This window comes from Periophthalmus magnuspinnatus, chromosome 4 (assembly GCF_009829125.3).
Source record: "Periophthalmus magnuspinnatus isolate fPerMag1 chromosome 4, fPerMag1.2.pri, whole genome shotgun sequence".
NCBI classification, from domain to species: Eukaryota; Metazoa; Chordata; class Actinopteri; order Gobiiformes; family Gobiidae; genus Periophthalmus; species Periophthalmus magnuspinnatus.
In genome coordinates, this window is record NC_047129.1 from 16,964,354 (window position 1) to 16,984,451 (window position 20,098).

At 38.3% G+C, this 20,098-nt stretch overlaps 1 protein-coding gene across 2 annotated transcripts in view; it reads left to right on the top strand.

Moving 5' to 3' along the window:
• The window catches only part of si:ch211-191a24.3 (tensin-3), a 64,380-nt gene that overhangs the window by 1,347 nt on the left and 42,935 nt on the right, over positions 1–20,098 (top strand). Inside the window, exons 2-12 of one of the 2 annotated variants that reach the window (XM_033964887.2) lie at positions 3,514–3,685; positions 4,817–4,867; positions 4,941–5,063; positions 6,164–6,228; positions 9,188–9,271; positions 9,428–9,540; positions 10,242–10,302; positions 10,454–10,529; positions 11,899–12,028; positions 12,246–12,311; positions 15,920–16,009. In XM_033964887.2, coding sequence (XP_033820778.1) covers positions 3,536–3,685; positions 4,817–4,867; positions 4,941–5,063; positions 6,164–6,228; positions 9,188–9,271; positions 9,428–9,540; positions 10,242–10,302; positions 10,454–10,529; positions 11,899–12,028; positions 12,246–12,311; positions 15,920–16,009 — 1,009 coding nt within the window. In that variant the 5' untranslated portion in view covers positions 3,514–3,535. Of the gene's footprint in view, positions 1–3,513; positions 3,686–4,816; positions 4,868–4,940; positions 5,064–6,163; positions 6,229–9,187; positions 9,272–9,427; positions 9,541–10,241; positions 10,303–10,453; positions 10,530–11,898; positions 12,029–12,245; positions 12,312–15,919; positions 16,010–20,098 lie in introns of those variants that run through there. The other variant, XM_055221433.1, reaches the window with a different exon arrangement.

Consider the following 20,098-nt stretch of genomic DNA (forward strand, 5'->3'; position numbering starts at 1 on the left):
CAAAAATATACGTCTAGTTGTGTTTTGTTTCCATTCAGACAAGCTATGTTTTACCTTTAGTTCAGTTTTCAGAGCATTTCCAGATCTGAAATGATCCAAATGATTCTAGTGAAGGTGTGTGGAGTTTAAAAACAGTGGACCACTTCCTGTATCACCACATGACATCACAAAGTGGAACAGAGTGTTTTCTGTTTGAGAGAAGAACTCAGCCTAAATATACAGAGTTTGAGTGTTAAACATGTGTGAATGAAAAAACACAACTCTGGGTCTGTTTGTGATGAGGAAACAACATTATAAAATAGATCAGAAAATAACATAATACAGGTCCTTTAATGAAACAGTACAGACTTTGCACCCCTTTGAAACTCAAATGCACCTTCAGTAAGTTTGGTCTGGACCCACCATTGCAAAAAAAATCTATGGTAATCTTGGCATGTTTTTTTTATTTTTTTCCAGCAACTGTTGGCCTATAAGTTCTGCTGAAATTTTAAACTTTATTTTGATCATTTCTTTCAATATATGATATAAAGTAACTATAAACATAAAACTGTCTTTAGTGCATGCTACAAAAAAGTATAATAATGAAACACTAAAATCTACATCAAAGTAATAATTGATGCTGTTGCATCACTACAAATAAGTGAGAAGAGAGTAATCACATTTTGCAGAGCCCTCTTAAATTTAAAAGTCCTATGTTACACAAAATCTTAGTCCCACCGCCTTGGGGTCTCACGGTAGGAGCTGGAGGACGTGTCTGGGGTGAGGAAAGTCTGGGAGTCCCTGCTTAGACTGCTGAAGAAAACACAAAATTGACTCTTGTGAGCTTCAAGCCATGTTATAATCTTGTTACCTCATCAAAAACATAGTTGGAGTTGTGTTTTGTTTCATTCACACATGTTTGAACACTTTATTATCAATCAGTCTACATCTTCAATGCTCCAAATGCTCTGTTCCACCCTGTGATGTCATGACGCGGTAGTTTTCAAGTTAACAGCTCCTTTTACCTTTAGTTTCAGTAGAGATTGACAATTCCAGGGCTGAAATTATTCAAATGATTCTCGTGAAGATGTATGGAGTTTAAAAACCCACTGGAAACCACATTATAACACTGATCAGATAATAGCGTAATATGGGCCCTTTAAAGTGTTCAAAAGAAGTCTGGTTGTCAACCTAAAAGCAAATATTGGCCTGTTGTCGTAGTCTACCAGAGCTTGAAGACAGATAGCAGACTTGATAAAAAGTGCAAAATCCGCTATAACGGTCTATCTCTAAGCCAAATCTGCATCTGCAAGAGAGCACTCAGCCATATTGTGTCATTCAATACCAGGTCAACTGACAGGACAGAGGTTAAGATGTCTGTCTTGTTTACCAAAAGTGCGCTGTACTTTGTGTGACATCCTTAAAAAGCATTGCATCTCAAAACACTGTTCACGCTAGACCTGGTACCAAATAAATACTGTTCTTAGGCCTGTCACAATAACAACTTTTGAAGTGCGATGTATTGAGGAGGTAAAAATACACGATAAATGATAATATTGCAACAAAAATGATTCTAAATGTACAAAAAACATGAGCTGCAATAAATAAAAAGCAGAATGAAGCACTTTAGTCATTAGTCTGTATCTGTAATGAGTCATAGGAGTTATTAATTCAAGCTTTTATGGCTTAAATTTTATAATTTAGTAAAAAAATAACCCAAAATTGTGCAAAGAAAATGTATACTCCCCAAAAAACTTGTTGCAGCTTCCATATACTGAATGATAAGTTGATGTAGTAATTATCACAACAGGCCTAGCTGTTCTTATTATGAATGAAAGAAAAACAACTGAATGAACCATGTTCTAAAAGTAACATTGTGTTTGCATTTCTTTGACGACTGACCTACCCTGTCAGAAAATATACAAAAAGGGAAAGTACATGTACCGCTATTAGAGTTGTTATGGCAACAGGGTAATCACCAGTAAAACATAGAAGCTGTTTTTTACGCCATCAGACCAATCCGTCCTGACATTTATACTGTGAGTAAATATCAGCTGCGATGGAGTAACCCGGGCTCCTATCACTGTTTACACTGCTGTGGTCACATGGTCAGGGTGAAGGCGAGGGTGGCCGTGTCTCGCTGTGTGCACTCCCATAGACCAGGACGCTTCAGCACTGCACAGCACAGCCACACCGGACTATTCAGGCTTTCCATGGTTTTACCCTGGAATGTGGGAGTTTTCACTTTCTGGGCATCCCTAAAATAAATCCTGGGAAAACATTTGAATGGCAGGAGCTGGGAAGGGACAGAAGTGACAAGTGTGGGGTTGGAGCTGTGGGATGTGCAAGACAAAATGTACCATTGTGTTCTGTCAAAATATGAAATTCTGCAGATTGGTGGTATATGATCAACATTCGGGCAGGTTCCACTGGGAGGAGACCCCGGGGAAGACCCAGGACACGGTGGAGGGACTATATGTCACTTAGCTGGACTGGGAACACATTGGGGTCCCAACGGAGTAACTGCAGGACGTGTCTGGGGTGAGGGAAGTCTGGGAGTTCCTGCTTAGACTGATGCCCCCGTGAAGAGGAAGAAAATGGATGGATGATCAACATTCTTATAATTTTAGATATTAAAGTGCACCATGCAACTTTTCTGGTGGAGTGTTTGTCGCCTGCTTGCCTCCATGGAGATTACTGAAATGTTCCACAGTGTGACATTAAGCCATCTTCCATTTCTTAACTTAAATGTGTTTTTATTGCTCATAAAACATACACTCTTATAGCAAGCAGGCCCTCCTCTCCACAGATCTGACCTGTAACTTGGTCTGGTGGCTTCTTCTGTTGGTTTTCATGGTGATACAGTAGCTACGTTTAATGCCATACTGTGAAACATTCCAAGCAAAGCAATAATATCTCCAAGGAGACGAAAAGGTGATGGACCCTGTATCAGAAAACTTACAGTAGCTCACTTGTTTGTCCACTGATCTGAAGGTTGGTGGTTCAAATCCCGCTCTCTACATAAAAATCATTGGTTGAGCGGTAAAATCCACTGGGTGACGATGCGATTCCAGCTCCCACAGATGAATGCTGACATTGTGTCCTTCAGCAAGACACTTAACCCCCCTCACCCCCCACTGGTGAATGAATATGTGTGTGAATGGGTGAGTGGTTCCTTGATGTGAAGTGCTTTGAGTGACTTGAAGGTGGGAAAAGTGTAGTATATATAAAAGTGTGTTACCGTTTACATTAGTTTCGTCATTTATCTTGCAAACAGCCATATTAAAATTAATTTAATTTAATTTTTCATCATTGTGCTGTTTCATTTTTGTGTTTTATTTTCATAGCCGTTTCTAGGATTTACTTCCTTTTTACAGTTTGTTAATAATTTCCATTGTGTCAGCATCACACTCCTTTAAACCTTATGACTCAGTTTAACCCTGATTTGGTTTCGGTACATTCTGGATCTAAAAATATGTTGAACTGTCAAGTCAAATGTCCAGTAACCTCTCTCTCACTTCTGTCTCTCCTCAGCTCCGTGTGACTCGTGTTGGTCATGGAGGAGGCACTGCCGATTGATTTGACCTACATCACAGAACGGATCATCACTGTAGTGTGTCCCAGGGAGTGCTCAGACGACTCCTACCTGCACAACCTCAGTCAGATTACACATATGCTGCATTCAAAACATGGGCACAACTACATGGTGAGATCAACAGCTAGACTTGTGTAATGCAAAACTGACTCTTGTGAGCTTGTTATCATGTTGTTACCGCCTCAAAAACATACCTGGAGTTGTGTTTATTAGTCTGTCTACATCGCCAAAGCTCAAAATGCTCTGTTCCACCTTGTGATGTCATGTAGTGGTAGATTTCATGTTAACAGCTACCTTTACCTTTTGTTCAGTAAGATGGCAATTCCAGGGCTGAAATTATCTAAATGATTTGAGTTTAAAAACACAAAGAGTGGAGCACTTCCTGTATTACCACTTAATGACATCACAAGGTGGAAAAGAGTGTTTTCTCAGCCTAAATACGCCAAGTTTGTATGTTAAACATGTGTGAATGAAACACAACACAACTCCAGGTATGTTTTTGATGAGGAAACAACTTTATAACATAAATCAGAAAATAGCGTAATATGGGCCCTTTAACAATATAAAATCAATTGAAAACAGATTCTTCATTACAATCTGGAGCTAAGGTGCCAAGAAGCAGGACAAGAAGAAGAAGTGACAATAGTAAACAGTATACCAGACACACAGTTGATTGTAATGTAAGCCTAAGTGACTAATGCATAGAATGTTTTATATGGATTATTTTTGTAACAGTGTAGTAATGAAACTAAGATTTCAAACTCAATTTCAACACTAAGGAATAGACTTGATCCTCAATACTGATACCGATACCATGATGATAATAAAACACACACTTTTTTTAAACAATAGAATGTGATTTTCAACATTAAATGGTAGTACTTTGTTTTCTATTCCCATGTGGCCTTATATCTGTGTAATCCCTCAGTGTCCAGTAGGTTCCACAGTGGTCCCTGGGCATATACTAGTCTATGTGTCTTATACTTGTGAATGATACAGCTCAAGATCATTCTAAAGCTATTCACTAAAGGTTCATTTCTGTCCTGAGAATGTCTCTTTTAGAATTTATAGTTGCTCAAACGAGTATCTAGTTTCAATACAAGTTTTAGTATCGATTATCTGATTTTTGATACTTTTGACAACCCTATGATATAAATTAAATCCAATTTACTTTCAATGTACCCTTCACTGGACTTCTTGCCTGCATCAAAATCACTCTCACTCTCTTTCTTATTTTTCCAGTTCATTAATCTCTCAAACAGGAATGATCCGTTCAGCAGATCACCCCAAAAGGTAATATTTGTCAGACAATATAACGCAAGGCAGGTAGATCAGCGGTGAATGAGTGTGTATTTTATTGCACCAGGTTGTGGACACAGGCTGGACAGACCAACTGGCTCCAAACCTCGACCAGATCATCAACGTGTGCACAGCCATGGAGAACTGGCTGCACAGGCATCACAAGCATGTGCTGGTGCTCCACTGTCGGGTAAAAACATACATTCAGAATCATTTATTGCAACTTAGACTTTCAGTTCCATCCAAGTTTATTTCTATTGCACATTTAAGAAAATCTTCAGCTTCCAAAAGCGCTTCACATAAAAATCTACAAAAACACATACACAGATAACACGAAACTCCAGGGAGAAGAAACTGCGTTAAAGACTGAGAGGATCTGACAGGCAGAGGGCGCTGTTCCATAGTGTGGGCGCTGCCTTTGGTCTTGAGCCTGGCTTTGGCCACAGCAGCAGGAGCTGGTCAGCTGACCTCAGGGCTCTGGGTGGAGTATAGGGCTGCAGTAACGCCCTCAAATAAAAAGGACCCAAAGAGTGCACACATTTGAAAAGGGTCCATAGAGTGCACACATTTAAACAGAATTGATTTATTGATCCATAAGAGAAAGTGGGAATACACAGTTGCTCATATATTACAATAAAATAACAAAGATAAACAATATAAAGCTATCTACAACAATAAGAGGATCAATACAATATGAAGCTAACAGACGTATAAGCCCTCATTCGTCCAGGAGTGGTTCCACGTAGAAATGGTTTCAATGGTGGTCATCTGCACACCGTTTTTGCGATTTCCACTCAATAGAACTGGCCTGAGACACTGAGACTTTATCCAACTCTGAGTTCACAAAGACCAGCCCCAAAGGAAGCAGTTTTAGAGTGAAACTGCCCTGCCCTTGTTTACAGCTAACATCATTATGGGTCGTTATGGCCTTATTATGTATTGGCTGCCTCACTTTCAGCATTGTTAAGTATCTGATTAGCATTTTATTGGCTTGTTGTGGTCTCTGTCCATGGATTGAGGATGCTTCTGTAAACAGATGGTCTTGAGAGCAAAAACAGTGTCCAGATGAACAACACTGACCCGTCTCTACAAATAGGTCTAATATATCAAAGCGATAGAAGGGAGGTGGTGGGGAAAAGAGAAACAGTGCCAAGATGAACATGGACACATTAGCTTTATCTATTGCATAAGGGTGAGCTGTTGTACAGTTGTATGGAGTGTGATATGAAGTACCTATTTACTTTGTGTTATTAACTGTTCCTATTATGATACTCTTTCTCTCAATTCCAGGGAGGGAAAGGCTTGATTGGAGTTTTGCTGGCTTCCTACATCCATTTCAGCAACTTGTCTTCCAGGTAATAGCACTAAACATACAGTACATATGACTTTGAGATTCAGAATGAAATATTGTTATGGTTTGTCTATTACTTTATATAATTTTTGTCACCCACGAAAAAGCAGGTCTGTAAATACCTCTTTTGGGGCTGCACAATTATGCAAAAAATATCCAAATGCATTTTTTTTTTTTTTTTTTTTTTTACATGCGTTGCAATTGTGATTCAACTTGTTATTTATATTTTTCAAATCAAGATTCAGTCCACTACAAAAATCTACAGTGGTTTTGGAGGCACTTTATAACAGTGGTACATAAATTAATAGCAAAAAAAACAAACAAAACAAACTATTCTGCAACTGGACAAATGTTTTAGAGTGAAGACATTTCACTGCTCATTGAAGCTGCTTCTTCAGTTCTGGTCAGATTACTGCTGCACACTGCCTTATATCTGTCTGAAGGGAGGAGCTAACTACACTGAAGCTAACAAATCTGTTTGAATACAGTTTGTGTTTAATAGCTAGGCCCATTGAGTTACAGCTACTAAACGTGAACTGTGCCTGAGACTTATTTTGCATAACCGTTCAGGCCCCTAATGGCTGCTCTCACACCTATTAGCATACTGGCATTAGTTCATCATGATTCATACATGACATCATCATATTTTGCAGTTTATTGTGCAGCTGTAGTCTCTTGGCTTTAGATGGTAAAACAGACATTCTCATTAGGCAAAACAAGATTATTTGTATAGCACAATTTGTACACAAAGTAATTCATAGTTCTTTACAGAATAAAAAAGACATTACAATCACAATACAACAAATCAAAACATAAATAATCATCACAAAATTAACATTAAAAGAGAAGAGTGCAGAATAAAACCTTTCAGTCATATGCACAGCTAAACAGAACCATTTGGAGCCTGGATTAAAAAATTGTCAAAATAGAGGCTTGTGTCACATCTTCAAGAAGATTGTTCCAGGTTTTATTTGCATAAAACAGAAATGCTGATTCCCCATGTTTAGTCCTGGTTTAGTCCTGGTTTAGTACTGGTTTAGTCCTGGTTTAGTCCTGGTTTAGTCCTGGTTTAGTCCTGGTTTAGTCCTGGTTTAGTCCTGGTTTAGTCCTGGTTTAGTCCTGGTTTAGTCCTGACTCTGGGCACCAGCAGGAGGCAGGTCCCTGAAGTCTTCAGAGTGAGATGGTTCATATGGCACTAACATGTTGGAGATGATCAGCATTTCAATTGTATGCAGCTAAAACCTGGAACAGTCTTCTTGAAAATGTGAGACAGGCCTCTACTTTCAGAATGTTTAAATCTAGACTCAAAATGAAAGGGCTGAAAGGGTTTTATTCTGCACTCTTCTGTTTTAATGGTAATTTTATGATGATTATTTGTGATTATTTATATGTTTTGATTTGTGTGATTTTAATGTCTTTTTTATTCTGTAAAGTACTTTAAATTACTTTGTGTACCAATTGTGCTATACAAATAAACTTGCCTTGCCTTACCATGTACTTTGGTTCTGGTCCATGGAGACACTTGTTCACACGCAGAGCTGCTTTAAAATCTATTCTCTGAGCCACAGGAGCCAGTGAAGAGACCTGAGCACAGGACGTATGTGTGAAGTACTTCCTGGTTCTTGTCAGGACCTGAGCAGTACTGTCCACTAGGATGATTTGGTTATCATATTTGTCCCTGTAATATCAATTTCTGTCCTGGAATATCTTGCAAACTGACTTAGCAAATATCCATATTTTGTACCACCCTTATGTACAGTATGTGTTAATTCAACTACTCCTTATAGATGCCTTGTCATGTTTGAATACAGTCCGACAGTATTGAATTATGGGTGATTAGATTCATTGGTGTCAGCACTGCTTTGTTTTGGTAAACTCGGGTCAGCAGACAGACAGTTGCTGTTGGACATTAGAGAGGCCTTTTCAGGGGCAGGGCGGGACAAGTGATTGAGGAGACTTTGAACTGGGACTGTTGTTTGATTTTCAGCCAGGGATCCTGCTGTCAACCACCTGGGAATTTATTTACTTTCATTTTAGTCGCAGCCTCACTTCCCAGAGTCAAGCCAGTTCGCGAGAAAAGAGTTATTTGAGTGCACCCACTGTCATAGAACAGTCCTAATACAGAGTGAAACAAAGAACTTGGTTACATAAGGTTGTGTGGTTTGTGTTCTGAACTGAGCCTATATAAAAACAAGGAAATCAGATCCAAGTTTAGCATCTGATTTGAATGTCTTTGTTCAAATAATTGTTCACAGTAACTGCATGAAGCCACACTTTTAATATGGTGACATCATTTGTCCAATCGAACTTAGTACTGATTTGATTAAGATAAATAATAGAGACTTTTAATGTGTCCTACTTAACACAAAAAATAAACCAATTTCTTCCAGCAAAGTCTGAACTCTTTTGCAAACCACATGCTTTTTCTGTCAGAGGCTTGGCTGTAAATCTCTCAAATTCAAACACCCCAAACACAACTGATTCACGATTTCTTGATTAACTGCACAGACCTATTCACCTTGTTCCGTCATTGTCATTCGGGTTGTATTATTTTGCATGGGGCTGCCTATCTTGACAGTCAATAAGTTTTTACGTGCTACAGAGCCATTTTAAAGCCTCTCAGAGAATTGGTGCAGTGTTGACTTGTTGCAAATGAACATAGAACATTTTACACAAATCAACCTGCTTTATATCAGATTTTAGCAGCAAAACCTTTCCCAAATTCTCCATTGAACTGAACTGGAAGTGTCACCACAAAGTGTGGAAGTTTGGAGCGTTTAGAGGCAAAAGTGGGTGGGGCTGAATAAGATCAATTAACATGTATGATTTTGTTTTAATTATAATAGCTTGAATACCACAGGGTGATATAGGCCTCTGTCATATTTTACCACGTCCTCATGTTTTACTGTATCAGCTGCCCATTATTTAAATTCACTACAAATGCATACTCACCTCTCTCTCAGTGCAGACCTTTCGTTGGACCATTTTGCCATGAGAAGATTCTTTCACGACAAACTTGCCCCTCTGATGACCCCCTCCCAGAAAAGGTATGTCTGATTAGACAGGGTCAAAGGTCATCCTCAAGTAGCCCACACGTCTGCGATGACTAATGGCCCCTGAGTGACCTCAGCCTTGGTCAGCTGACTGTAACGACTCACGTGTCCTCAGGCTGACACTCTCCAGATAAACTGTGTGTCCCTCAGGTATGTGTGGATGCTCGGGAGCATGCTCAAGGGGGGGCTAAGGATGTGTCCCAATCCGTCCTTCCTCCTGTGTGTGGTTCTGCACAGTCTGCCCAAAATAAGGCCAGATGGAGGTGAGTGCTAAGCTAACATGAACATGCTGAAGCTATAGTCATCTTCATGCATTTGTTATATTTGGCCAAAATGTCTGTGTAATCTCTCAGTCGTCCAGGTCTGATCCATAGCAGAAGACGAAATTAAATATTAAATCTGTCAACCGGACGAAATTACAATGATTTGTCCAGTTGACAGATTTAATTTCATCTTTTGAGTCTAAATGTGAAAAAAGTCAAAGGAGCAACATGTAACTTCTCTGGTTTGTCTCCATAAATTGCCATAAATTCACTGTTTTATTTTGCAATGATCCAATTAGGCATATTTTTAGTGCTGAGCAATACATTGAAACACCTGCATTCTTACTGTGAACGACTTTGTCTCTCCACAGATCTGACTTGTAACAGCCTGATAGCACCACCTGCTTGTTTCCATACATATAAGTTTAATATTCCACAGTATGGCATGAGCAATAACATCACATGGAGACAAGCAGGTGGCATTTTTCGCTATTAAATGAATATTATAAAGTTAAACTTTTGTGATGAAGAAAACTCATTACACAGATTCTTGTCAAACCCAAACAGCTGTGACATTAATATTCTTTACACATGCATGAATTATATTAAAATGGAAACAGTAGAAATATTTTGAGAGTTTTTAGAATTTTTAGAGTTAATTTTTTCATATTAATTTTCATTCTTTTATCTATTTGTTTTAGGATGCAGTCTTTTTCTGCGTGTTTATCAAAGCCTGCAGGCGGTGTGCACGTCTGCTGTCTTGTAAGTCATTATGAGAGTGTTCAGTGTTGTACTAGTGACCCTGGTACAACAGGTCACATCACAGCATGACACTTTATTTCAAAAGTACCGTATAAATAAACTTGAATTGACCCGTTGTTTTAAAGTCATCAGGCGTCTGTCTGTGTTTCAGTCACGTGAATGCGGCTCAGACAGACCGGCTTTACTTCGTGCTCCAGCCTGCCCAGCTGCTCAAGGGAGATATTATGGTGAGAGTGATTGTAATTACTAAACAATGAGAGAATAGATTTGAATGGTGATATATTTCAAATCAAACAGTTAATATTTGACATATGGGGTTAGTGCAGGTCAATCATTTAAAGCCACAGTCAGTAACTTTTTAGCAATAAAATAGATTCCATTACATTTCACATTTCACTTCCTGGCAAAAGTATAACCTCCTCTCTTCCTCCTCTCTTCCTCCTCTCCTCCTCCTCTCTTCCTCTCCTCTTCTCCTCCTCCTCCTCTTTTCCTCCTCTCTTCCTCCTTTCCTCTTCCTCATTTTCAGCTTCTCTCCTCCTCCTCTCTTCCTCTCCTGCTCTCCTCCTCCTCCTCTTTTCCTCCTCTCTTCCTCCTCTCGTCCTCTCCTAGCTCCTCTCTTCCTGCTCTTTTCCTCCTCTCTTCTTCTCAAAGCTCCTCTCTTCCTCCTCTCCTCCCCTTGTCCTTCTCTTCTACGCCTCCTCTCTTCCTCCTTTCTTCCTTTCCAAGCTCCTCGCTTCCTCCTCTCCTTCTCTCCTAGCCTCTCTCTTACTCCTATTTTCCTCCTCTCCTCCTTCTGTTTTCCTTCTCTCCTTTTTTTTAATAACAAATGTATAAAAACACAGCCAGCAGAAATGTGCATTGTGGGTATTTTTGTTGTAATACTATAAGATCTGAGCTGCAGGGGGCTGAAAAACGTCTTCTAATTATAGCTTCATTGTGCTATTATTTTTGCACCTCGGGCATTTTAATGATACTGTCTATTTAAAAATGTTTTACTGGGTTTATCTTGCCTTATTGTTATTGTGTCAGTGATGTAAAGTATTTTCAATATTATTGTATATCGCAGTATATCTCTGTGTATGTATTCTGGTGACAGGCCTATGTTTGGCTTGTCAACCACTCAATCTTTAACTGCATCACCAGTCAACACTATTATTATTTTGAAGGTAGAGACATACATTTATATTTTTATTTACTCAATAGTATATCACTTTAATTTCACTTATATATTTATATTTTTAAATTATATTTTAAATTACCTGGTTTATTTTATTTATCTTCCACCCATTTACATTCTCTTCTTACTTGAAACACCTGCAATCTCCTCTGCTGTCCCCACCTTACCCCCTCCAAAATCACCAAATATCACACACACGCACGCACACGCGCGCACCCCTATCTTAGTATGTCTTAGTATGTCTCGGTGTGTCTTGTTGTGTCTTGGTATGTCTTGATGTGTCTTAGCATGTCTTGGTATGTCTTTTCACCACTTGTCACTACTGTATATGACTGGTGACTATGTTTGTCTTGCATAAGAAAAAAAGTTGGTTATTTTTGAAGTACTTTTAAAACTCACATGTTTCTTTTTCTTTTAAGGTCGTTTGCTATGACAAAAACTGGCGTCTATCGACCCGTCAGGTTGTGTTTCGGCTGCAGTTCCACACGGGCCTGGTGCACGGACCGTCTCTCACGTTCTTTAAAGCCGACTTGGACTGTGCCAGTGAAGGTATTTATGACCTGCTGCTGGTGCCTTTTACAAACTGCCAACTCCGCTGTATTGAATTATCAATGTGTAACAGATAGAATAAATCTTGTCTGCTCCTCCTGTGCAAATACCTGGGCCGACCTTGGCTGCTTATCAGCGTTCTGCAGCACAGGTGTGAGGTGCACACGGAGACAGTGCTACACACACGTAACTGTCTGCTTTTGGGGTTTTATTCCAGATCCCTGTTTCCCAGAAAATGGAAAAGTGGAGTTGTTCTTTTCAGACAGCCCTGAGAAGATAGCAGGTAGGTTCAGATGCACAAAACATATTTAACTATCGCAGATTGTCATTGGAAGAAGGCAAGACAAGTTTATTTGTACAGCACAATACATACACAAACTAATTCAAAGTGCTTTACAAAATAAGAAAGATATTGAAATCACAATGCAAACACAAGAATAGCTTGAAAATGTATTTGGTTACACATTACTGAATACCAGAATTCATATGTTTTTGACACATGGGCCAATCACAGTTCTGCATCTTGAATTCTCGAAATACTTTTACACCAAGTTGCATTATATAGTGAAAAAAACATGAGATATAATTACAAACAGCTTGGTTTGTGTTATGCATTCATTTAAGTCTAATTAGAGACAGAAAACCACACACACACACACACACACACACACACCCCGACAGACAGACAGACACACACACACACACACACACATTGCAAGAGATGTGTTTTCTTTTTTTTCCTCACTAACACTGTGAAGTTCAAAGTCAAAATTACATAATTAAGTACCGCATGTAACTGTAACTGTATCACCCAAAGAAATAGTAACATGGGTACTCAAATTAGTATTCAATAGGTACTCAAAACTTGTATTCAGAGCACGTATTTTCAGTACAAGTATTTAGTTATTTCCCAGCACTCATTTCAGAGCAGGTAGGAATGCATGGTTAACATCCAGCAATCAGACTTTTGGAATGAGATAAAAACAGGAGAGAGAAAAAAATGTAAAAGATGCAATGTGTTTCAGCTGTTGGGCTGTGAACCAGACGTAGTGGATTCAATGACAACTATTCAAAATATGTGAGAAGATTGTCCAATGTTCTCTAATTCATTTGAACTTGAAGTGTCTGTCACAGTTTGGACTACTCACTTTACTAAAACACACTCAAGATCTTTATATTTAAGATTTTACAACAAATTAGAAGAAAAAAAAAAAGTCCAATTTGGCTATTTTTAAAATTTCAAGTTTTACTTCCTGGTTGAAAATCATGATATCATCTAAAGGATTCCATAACTGTTACCTAGCAACAATGTGGTACACAGGGCCACAACTGCTCTAATACACACAAATTTTAATGTGTGAAAATAAACACTTAAGAAAATACCTTTAATTTGTTAAAATAATATTTAAAATACTGTAAAAATGTGTTTCTTGTGTAAATTGTGCCACACTTTTGGATGAAATTCTCCCTAATGTCAGTATAGAACTCTCTAAAATAGAGCTCTCTACTTCCTGTAATTTTCAACATATTTTTCAACTTTTCTTCACAAATTTCTTCTTCTTACAAGTATTGTTCGACCAAATTAAGTCAAAATTTGAAAATCATCAGAACCTGTCATAGGCACTTTAATTTCAGTTATATATTTATCATTTTAAGTTTAACCCAGTTACATTTGAATGACTCAGGAGTCAGGGCGGGTGCCTGGTGTAAACACACTGCATCGTCACAGACTAAATAAACCACTGTAAACCTCCATAATCGGTGTGTGTTCAGGCGGTAAGATTCATTACAGAACCAGCTTTATTCAAATTTAGGGATGTACCAATCCAGCTTTTTCAGTTTTGACACCGATATCGATACTTACGTTTTAAGTATCTGCTGATATTAACACCAGTGTTGGGACAGTAAATGGCGCTTATTTCATTACGCAGTCAAGAGATCCAATTATGTTATACAACTGTTATTTATACTTAAAATCGCTACTGAACAGCCTTGTATGTATAAAAGTTCAAACATTATGAGACATTCTAGGCCAAAATTAGCTTGTAAATAGTCTTATGTTAATTTTATGATGATTATTTGCGATTATTTATTCGAGTTTTTCATTTCTTTTGAGTTTTGATTTGTTCTGTTGTGATTTTAATGTCTTTCTTATTCTGTAAAACACTTTGAATTACTTTGTGTACCAACTGTGCTATACAAATAAACTTGCCATGCCTTGCCTTTTTACCTCCAATTAAAGATCCAACTAGGATATCGGCTTAACCAACCAGTACTGGTATCAGTGCATCTTTATTCAGATTCCATTAAACCTCAAGTAGCTACTCTTATGGGATCCACTACAAAATATCTTTTAAAACAAACCAAACCTGTATTGCTCTGTGCGCAGTACTTTGATAGGACAGAAGGGGGCAGTATTGCAGAGGTGAGCCGGTTCCAAAGCTGTTTCCAAACTGCTGCCTGCCCTGCTCCAGCTGCCCAGCTCTCCAACAGGAAGTCATTTGAGACATTATCACACAACCTTATCTGACAAGAATCCAGATTGTAGTCGCTGTACACAGGGAAACACACACACACTTGTACTAAACATGACTAAGACACGGGCTTTCTGTAACCGCGACACTGTTCACTGCAAAATATCTGAGCTAATGAATGATTTACTAATGTTATATCACATTTTCAGGCAACAGCGGTGTAAATCATACACAAGTCATAAGGCAAATCTAACTGTTTTCATCTGATCACATTAATAAACTCTTCTATAAATGTGGAAATGGTAAATAGTCACTTTTTTCAGAGCGCTCAAAGCACTTTACATCAACTAACCATTCACACATCCACACACCAGTGCACACAGACACTGGGGGCGGGGCTGGTTAAGTGTCTTGCCCAAGGACACAGCAGCAGCGTTCATCTGTGGGAGCTGGAATTGCTCCAACAACCTGTGAGTCAGTGGACGTGCTCTGCTCTACCAATGATGTTTATGTCAGGATTATGGGTTTTGAACCGCCAACCTTCAGATCAGTGGACAAACAGATGAGCTATTGTGTAATATGCAGTACTAGTTTTACAGATAGTTTCCAACTGTAGTCAACAACGTATAAAACACCAGCAAAACAGAATACACAGCCTTTACACGAGGCTAAGTTAAAGTTCATGATTAAAGTTAGTAGACTGTATTAATGTTATCCCAGATGTTGAAATGGGCACCGGAATCGTCATTTGGGTGGTATTATTTTGCATGAGGCTAGAGATTTTGACAGAAAATATGTTTTATACCGACAACAGAGCCATTTTAAAGCCTCCAGAGAATCATGAGGTGTTGACTTGTTTGGTCACATGAACACAGAACATTTTACACAAATCAACACTACTTTATATCTACTTTACTACAAATATACTGTTTAACTTCTGTGCAGGTTTGGGTCTACAGAGGTGCAAAAGGGTCCATTGTATCCTATAATCATAATAATGACCCCTAATGTAAGAGTATTGTCTTTGCACACCTTTGAAACTCGGATGTAGCTTCAGGGAGTTTAATTTGTTTTAGTCGAACAAGAAATTCCTCCAGTGTGTGTTTCAGATTTTTAAGGCCAAATTTGCCATTGAAATACATGGAATTCCCCCTTAACCCGGAAGTGCCACCACAAAGAGAGGGCAGTTTGGAGCGTTTACAGGCAAAAGTGGGCCAAATAAGGTCAATATAAGTTAGAAGGCCACATTATCAGATCGCTATATAATATAATTTATAATATGTACTGATGGGAATAAGCTAAACTCAGATAATGCAGGTACATTTGCATTGTTGGATGCTGTTGCTAAAGTGCAGTTTCCCTTCTCAAATAAATAAATAGTATAAAAATATATGTTCTGTGTTGTTTTATTTATCAGGCAGAGAGCTGTGGCACAACGGGCGCTCGGTGACAGTGGACTACGACACTCTGGATCCTGTGGTCAGACGCGACTCCTACCAAGACACAGGTAAAGTCCCATTTGAATCTGAGCAGTTCCTTTAGTTTCGTTTGTGTCTGAGGCTCTGTTCTCACTGTTATCAGCCCACATTGAACAGGAAAGGCAGAGATGTGAAAACACAGGACACAATGGGACATAAATAACCTGCTGTGGTAGACGCCAGGTGACCTTTCAGGCCTGTGGAGCGGACAAGTTTGAGTTAAAATGTCAAGTTAATGATTCTTGGTTGTTTTACTTTTAAAATATGTTTTGGGGTTTTCGAGTTAGAGCTGGTCTCCTGGTAATCATGTGTTTTTTACATATATCCAAAGAGAAAATATGGTAGACATCGACAGTCGTATGATGTAATATACAAAATACTATGGCCAGTGTAAATATTAAGTAAAAGTACAGATACCGGAACTAAATATTCAAGTAAAAGTAAAAGTATCACATGCAAAAATCTAGATAAGTAAAAGTATTAAAGTACCTGTTTAAAAATGTACTTAAAAAGTAAAAAGTAAAAGTATAGTGTTTCAAATGTAGTGATTTTGATAAAGATTTGAGCTGAATTTTGTTCAACAAAAACAAATGAACTTATTATGCCTGTTTTTGTCTGTATATTTTGTTTGCTCAAATTATCAATTTGACAAAAATAAACCCTCAGCCTTTTCAGGAGGTCTCAAACAGTAGTAAAAATTACTTTTACTTTTCAGTCCTGTTAAAAAATGTAGTGGAGGAGAAAGTACATATATTGCTCTCAAATGTAGTGAAGTAAAATTAAAAAGTAACACAGTACAAATGTACTTAATTAAAGTACAGATACCTAAAATACCTTTATTACTTTTTCTTCGTTACATTTCACCACTGACTATACCTGTACGCCTTTAGCCTTTAGTTGTTTTAGTGCCAAAGTCGACTAAATCTATTTTAATGTGACTATTAGCTAATGATTTATAAGAACAACCACGACAATATGAAGACATGGAGTGAGTTATCTTGAGATTTGGGAGTGAATTGTAAGTTTATTAGAGCACACGTTCAAATATACTGTTTTATTTTTGTGCAGGTTTGGGTCTACAGAGGTGCAAAAGGGTGCATTATACCCTATAATCTTAATAATGAACCCTAATGTGAGAGTATTGTCTTTTCACACCTTTCAAACTCGGATGCACTCTCCTTGAGTTTGATCTGCAGTCAGGCCTGCTTTATGTGTAAATGTGGCACCACCATGTCCCATTTTAGTCAGACAAGAAATTCTCAGTCAACCAGTTTGTGTTTCTTGTGGTGATGTGATATTTGTGGCTCTTTTGAACGGTTCCTTAACGTGAACATGTTCAAATTTGTGTGCTTTTTTTAATAATGATTTACACTGAAATGACACAAAAATGAGTGCAGAAGCAGAGCAGATGACACGAGAGAGAGATTTATGTACCAAAAACCATATTTCACATCCTTAACAGTTGCTTTTAAAATTATTATTATTGTTTTATTTCGATTATGCTCTCAGTTTGAACCAGTTTAAAAACATGTAAGCGTTGGTCGTTTCTCTCTGTGATTAGTTTGTTGTTAAAATGGTTCTCACTTTGCCCTTGTCCTATAAACAAATAGTAAAAGAGCCAGTCTTTTGAACGGCTCTTTGACACAAACAGATCAAAAAGCAAAAAGATTCAAATCCCATAAAAGAGTCGAAAGTGCCATCTCATTTCTTTTGACTTTAACATAGTAAAGCATAGCAAAGTATCTTCACAGACGATATTTGAATGAAGATCATAAGCGCCCGTCTCTTCCTCTGAATCAAAGTAGATCAAAACAGTATTTCATATTATCCTGGTGAGAATTGTCAGAGAATAAATAAAACCGCACAGGAAATCGATCGCACGCAACATAGAGCGAGCTTTGACTTCTTCAGTGGCTGATTTGTTCTGTGGAGCTAATGTTGTTACACAGACGTTGTTTAAATTCTCACACGAGAGAGCAGCTCCGGCCTCACTGAGCGTTTGGATTTATTCCTCCTCAGACGGGTTTATATTGTCTGTATCACTGAGTCCAGCAGCAGCAGAACGCAGCTGTTCTCTGTAAATCCACGTCTGAGGAGGGAGAGAGCGAACCGCTAAAGAGGCATTTTTCTCACAAAATTATAACTAGAGCCATAAAGAGCTGGATTACTTTTATCTGAAGTTGGGTTGTTGTTTTTTTTGTGGCAAATGCAGCTGTTTGGAGCAGTGGGACTTTATGATGTGTTAATATGTCAGTAAAATGGATTTCCGAAGTGTTGCTCTAGTGACAGGAGTTGGGCTGTGTATCGAAATAACAGCCTTGTCCTATCCTATGTTCTTTTGAATATATGTTTAAATATATGGTAAAATACTGAAGAAATAGCTGCTTAAAAATTCAAATAAAAAAACATATGCTCGAAATGGGTTAAGTGATTTTTCTGTCTCCAATCTCTGTTGAACTAAAGGTAAAAAGTAGCTTTTAACTTGAAAACTACCACTTCATGACATCACAAGGTGGAACAGAGCATTTTGAGTTTTGGAGACATTGCCAGACTAATAATAAAGTGTTACTCAAACATGTATGAATGAAGGAAAACACTCCAGGTATGTTTTTGATGATGTAACAACATTATAACAAGGCTTAAAGCTTAAAGAGTCACTTTTGTGTAATATTGGACCTTTAAGCCTCAACTAAAACACATGATTAAGACATGATTTAGCAAACTTCTGTTATAATATATCAACATTCTCACATTTGTCAATATCGCCCTCCTTTTACTAATGAGTTTTTCTGAACGTTTTTATCATTTCAACTTGTCTTGATGCCGTCTGAACTGCGGCCAGCGTTGTGGGCACTGGCTTCGTTTCTCTACAGCTGTCGTGGTTAGAGATGCCTTTTTCAGGAGTGGGTGAATGTCATGTTTGTAGACAGAAGCCAGACCTATATATTTGGGAGGCGGCTGACTGTTTTTCAGGCGTCTCTCTTCACTTGGAATAAACACAAAGACACACATGTAGACGGCGCTCACAATAACACTAAGGAGAGGTTTCGAGGCGACGGTTCCAGCTGTTTTATGCCGTGGCTAAATCTGCTCTTTCCAGCCGTGTAATTTGGATAGGCCGATCTTTGGGAAGAGACATGCCTCAAACGTGCCATGTAAACACACATAGATACACACATACGCGACCATTAGGCTAACCACAGGCACTCACGCATGCACTGGAGATGAACATGCTAGATCCAGGACCAAGAATGTTGTTTTGAACCTGCACCGTGAAAAATATATTTACAGTCAGTTAGAAATGGGTTGAAATGGCGTGAATACAGATTTTTCTATCCAGACCTGAATCATTTAAGTGTGTACATTCTGTTGTTGGGCAGCGTTTGTCCACGAATCCGAAGGTTGCCAGTTCGAATCTTGCCCTTGACTTAAACATCGTTGGTTGAATAGACAGATCCACTGACCTGCAGGTTGGTGGTGCGATTCCAGCTCCCACAGATAAATGCTGTAGTTGTGTCCTTGTTTTAATGTTTACTTTTTATTTGAAATTAAATAGTAACATTTATATATAGCTCTTTCCCAAACTTAAAGACACTCAAAGCGCTTTACATCAAGGACCCACACACATTCATACACCAAAGTACGCAGACACATTGGGGGTGAGGTGGGTTAAGTGTCTTGCCCAAGGACACAACAACAGTAATCATCTGTGGAAGCTGGAATCACACTGCCAACCTGTGGGTCAGTGGGCAAACGCTATACCAATTGAGCTGAGTCACCCTGTGTGTCAAGTTTTTACTTATTTGGTTGAATATAATAATAATAATTTTTAAAAGCATCTGTAAATGATGTAAAATATGTTTTTTTGGTGTATAAATCTCTCTCTCATGTCGCCTGCTCTGCCTCTGCACTGATTTTTGTGTCAGTTCAATGTAAATCAGTATAAAAAAGCAAACAAATTAGAAAGAAAACGATCTGGCTCTTTTAAAAAGTTTGTTCAGTTAAGGAAGCCGTCTGTTTAGTTGAATTATTAACTGCAATATTCTTACTTAACTATCCTAAAATTAGAAACATATTTATTGAAACCAGTCAAAACTATTTTAAAATTCAACATTTGT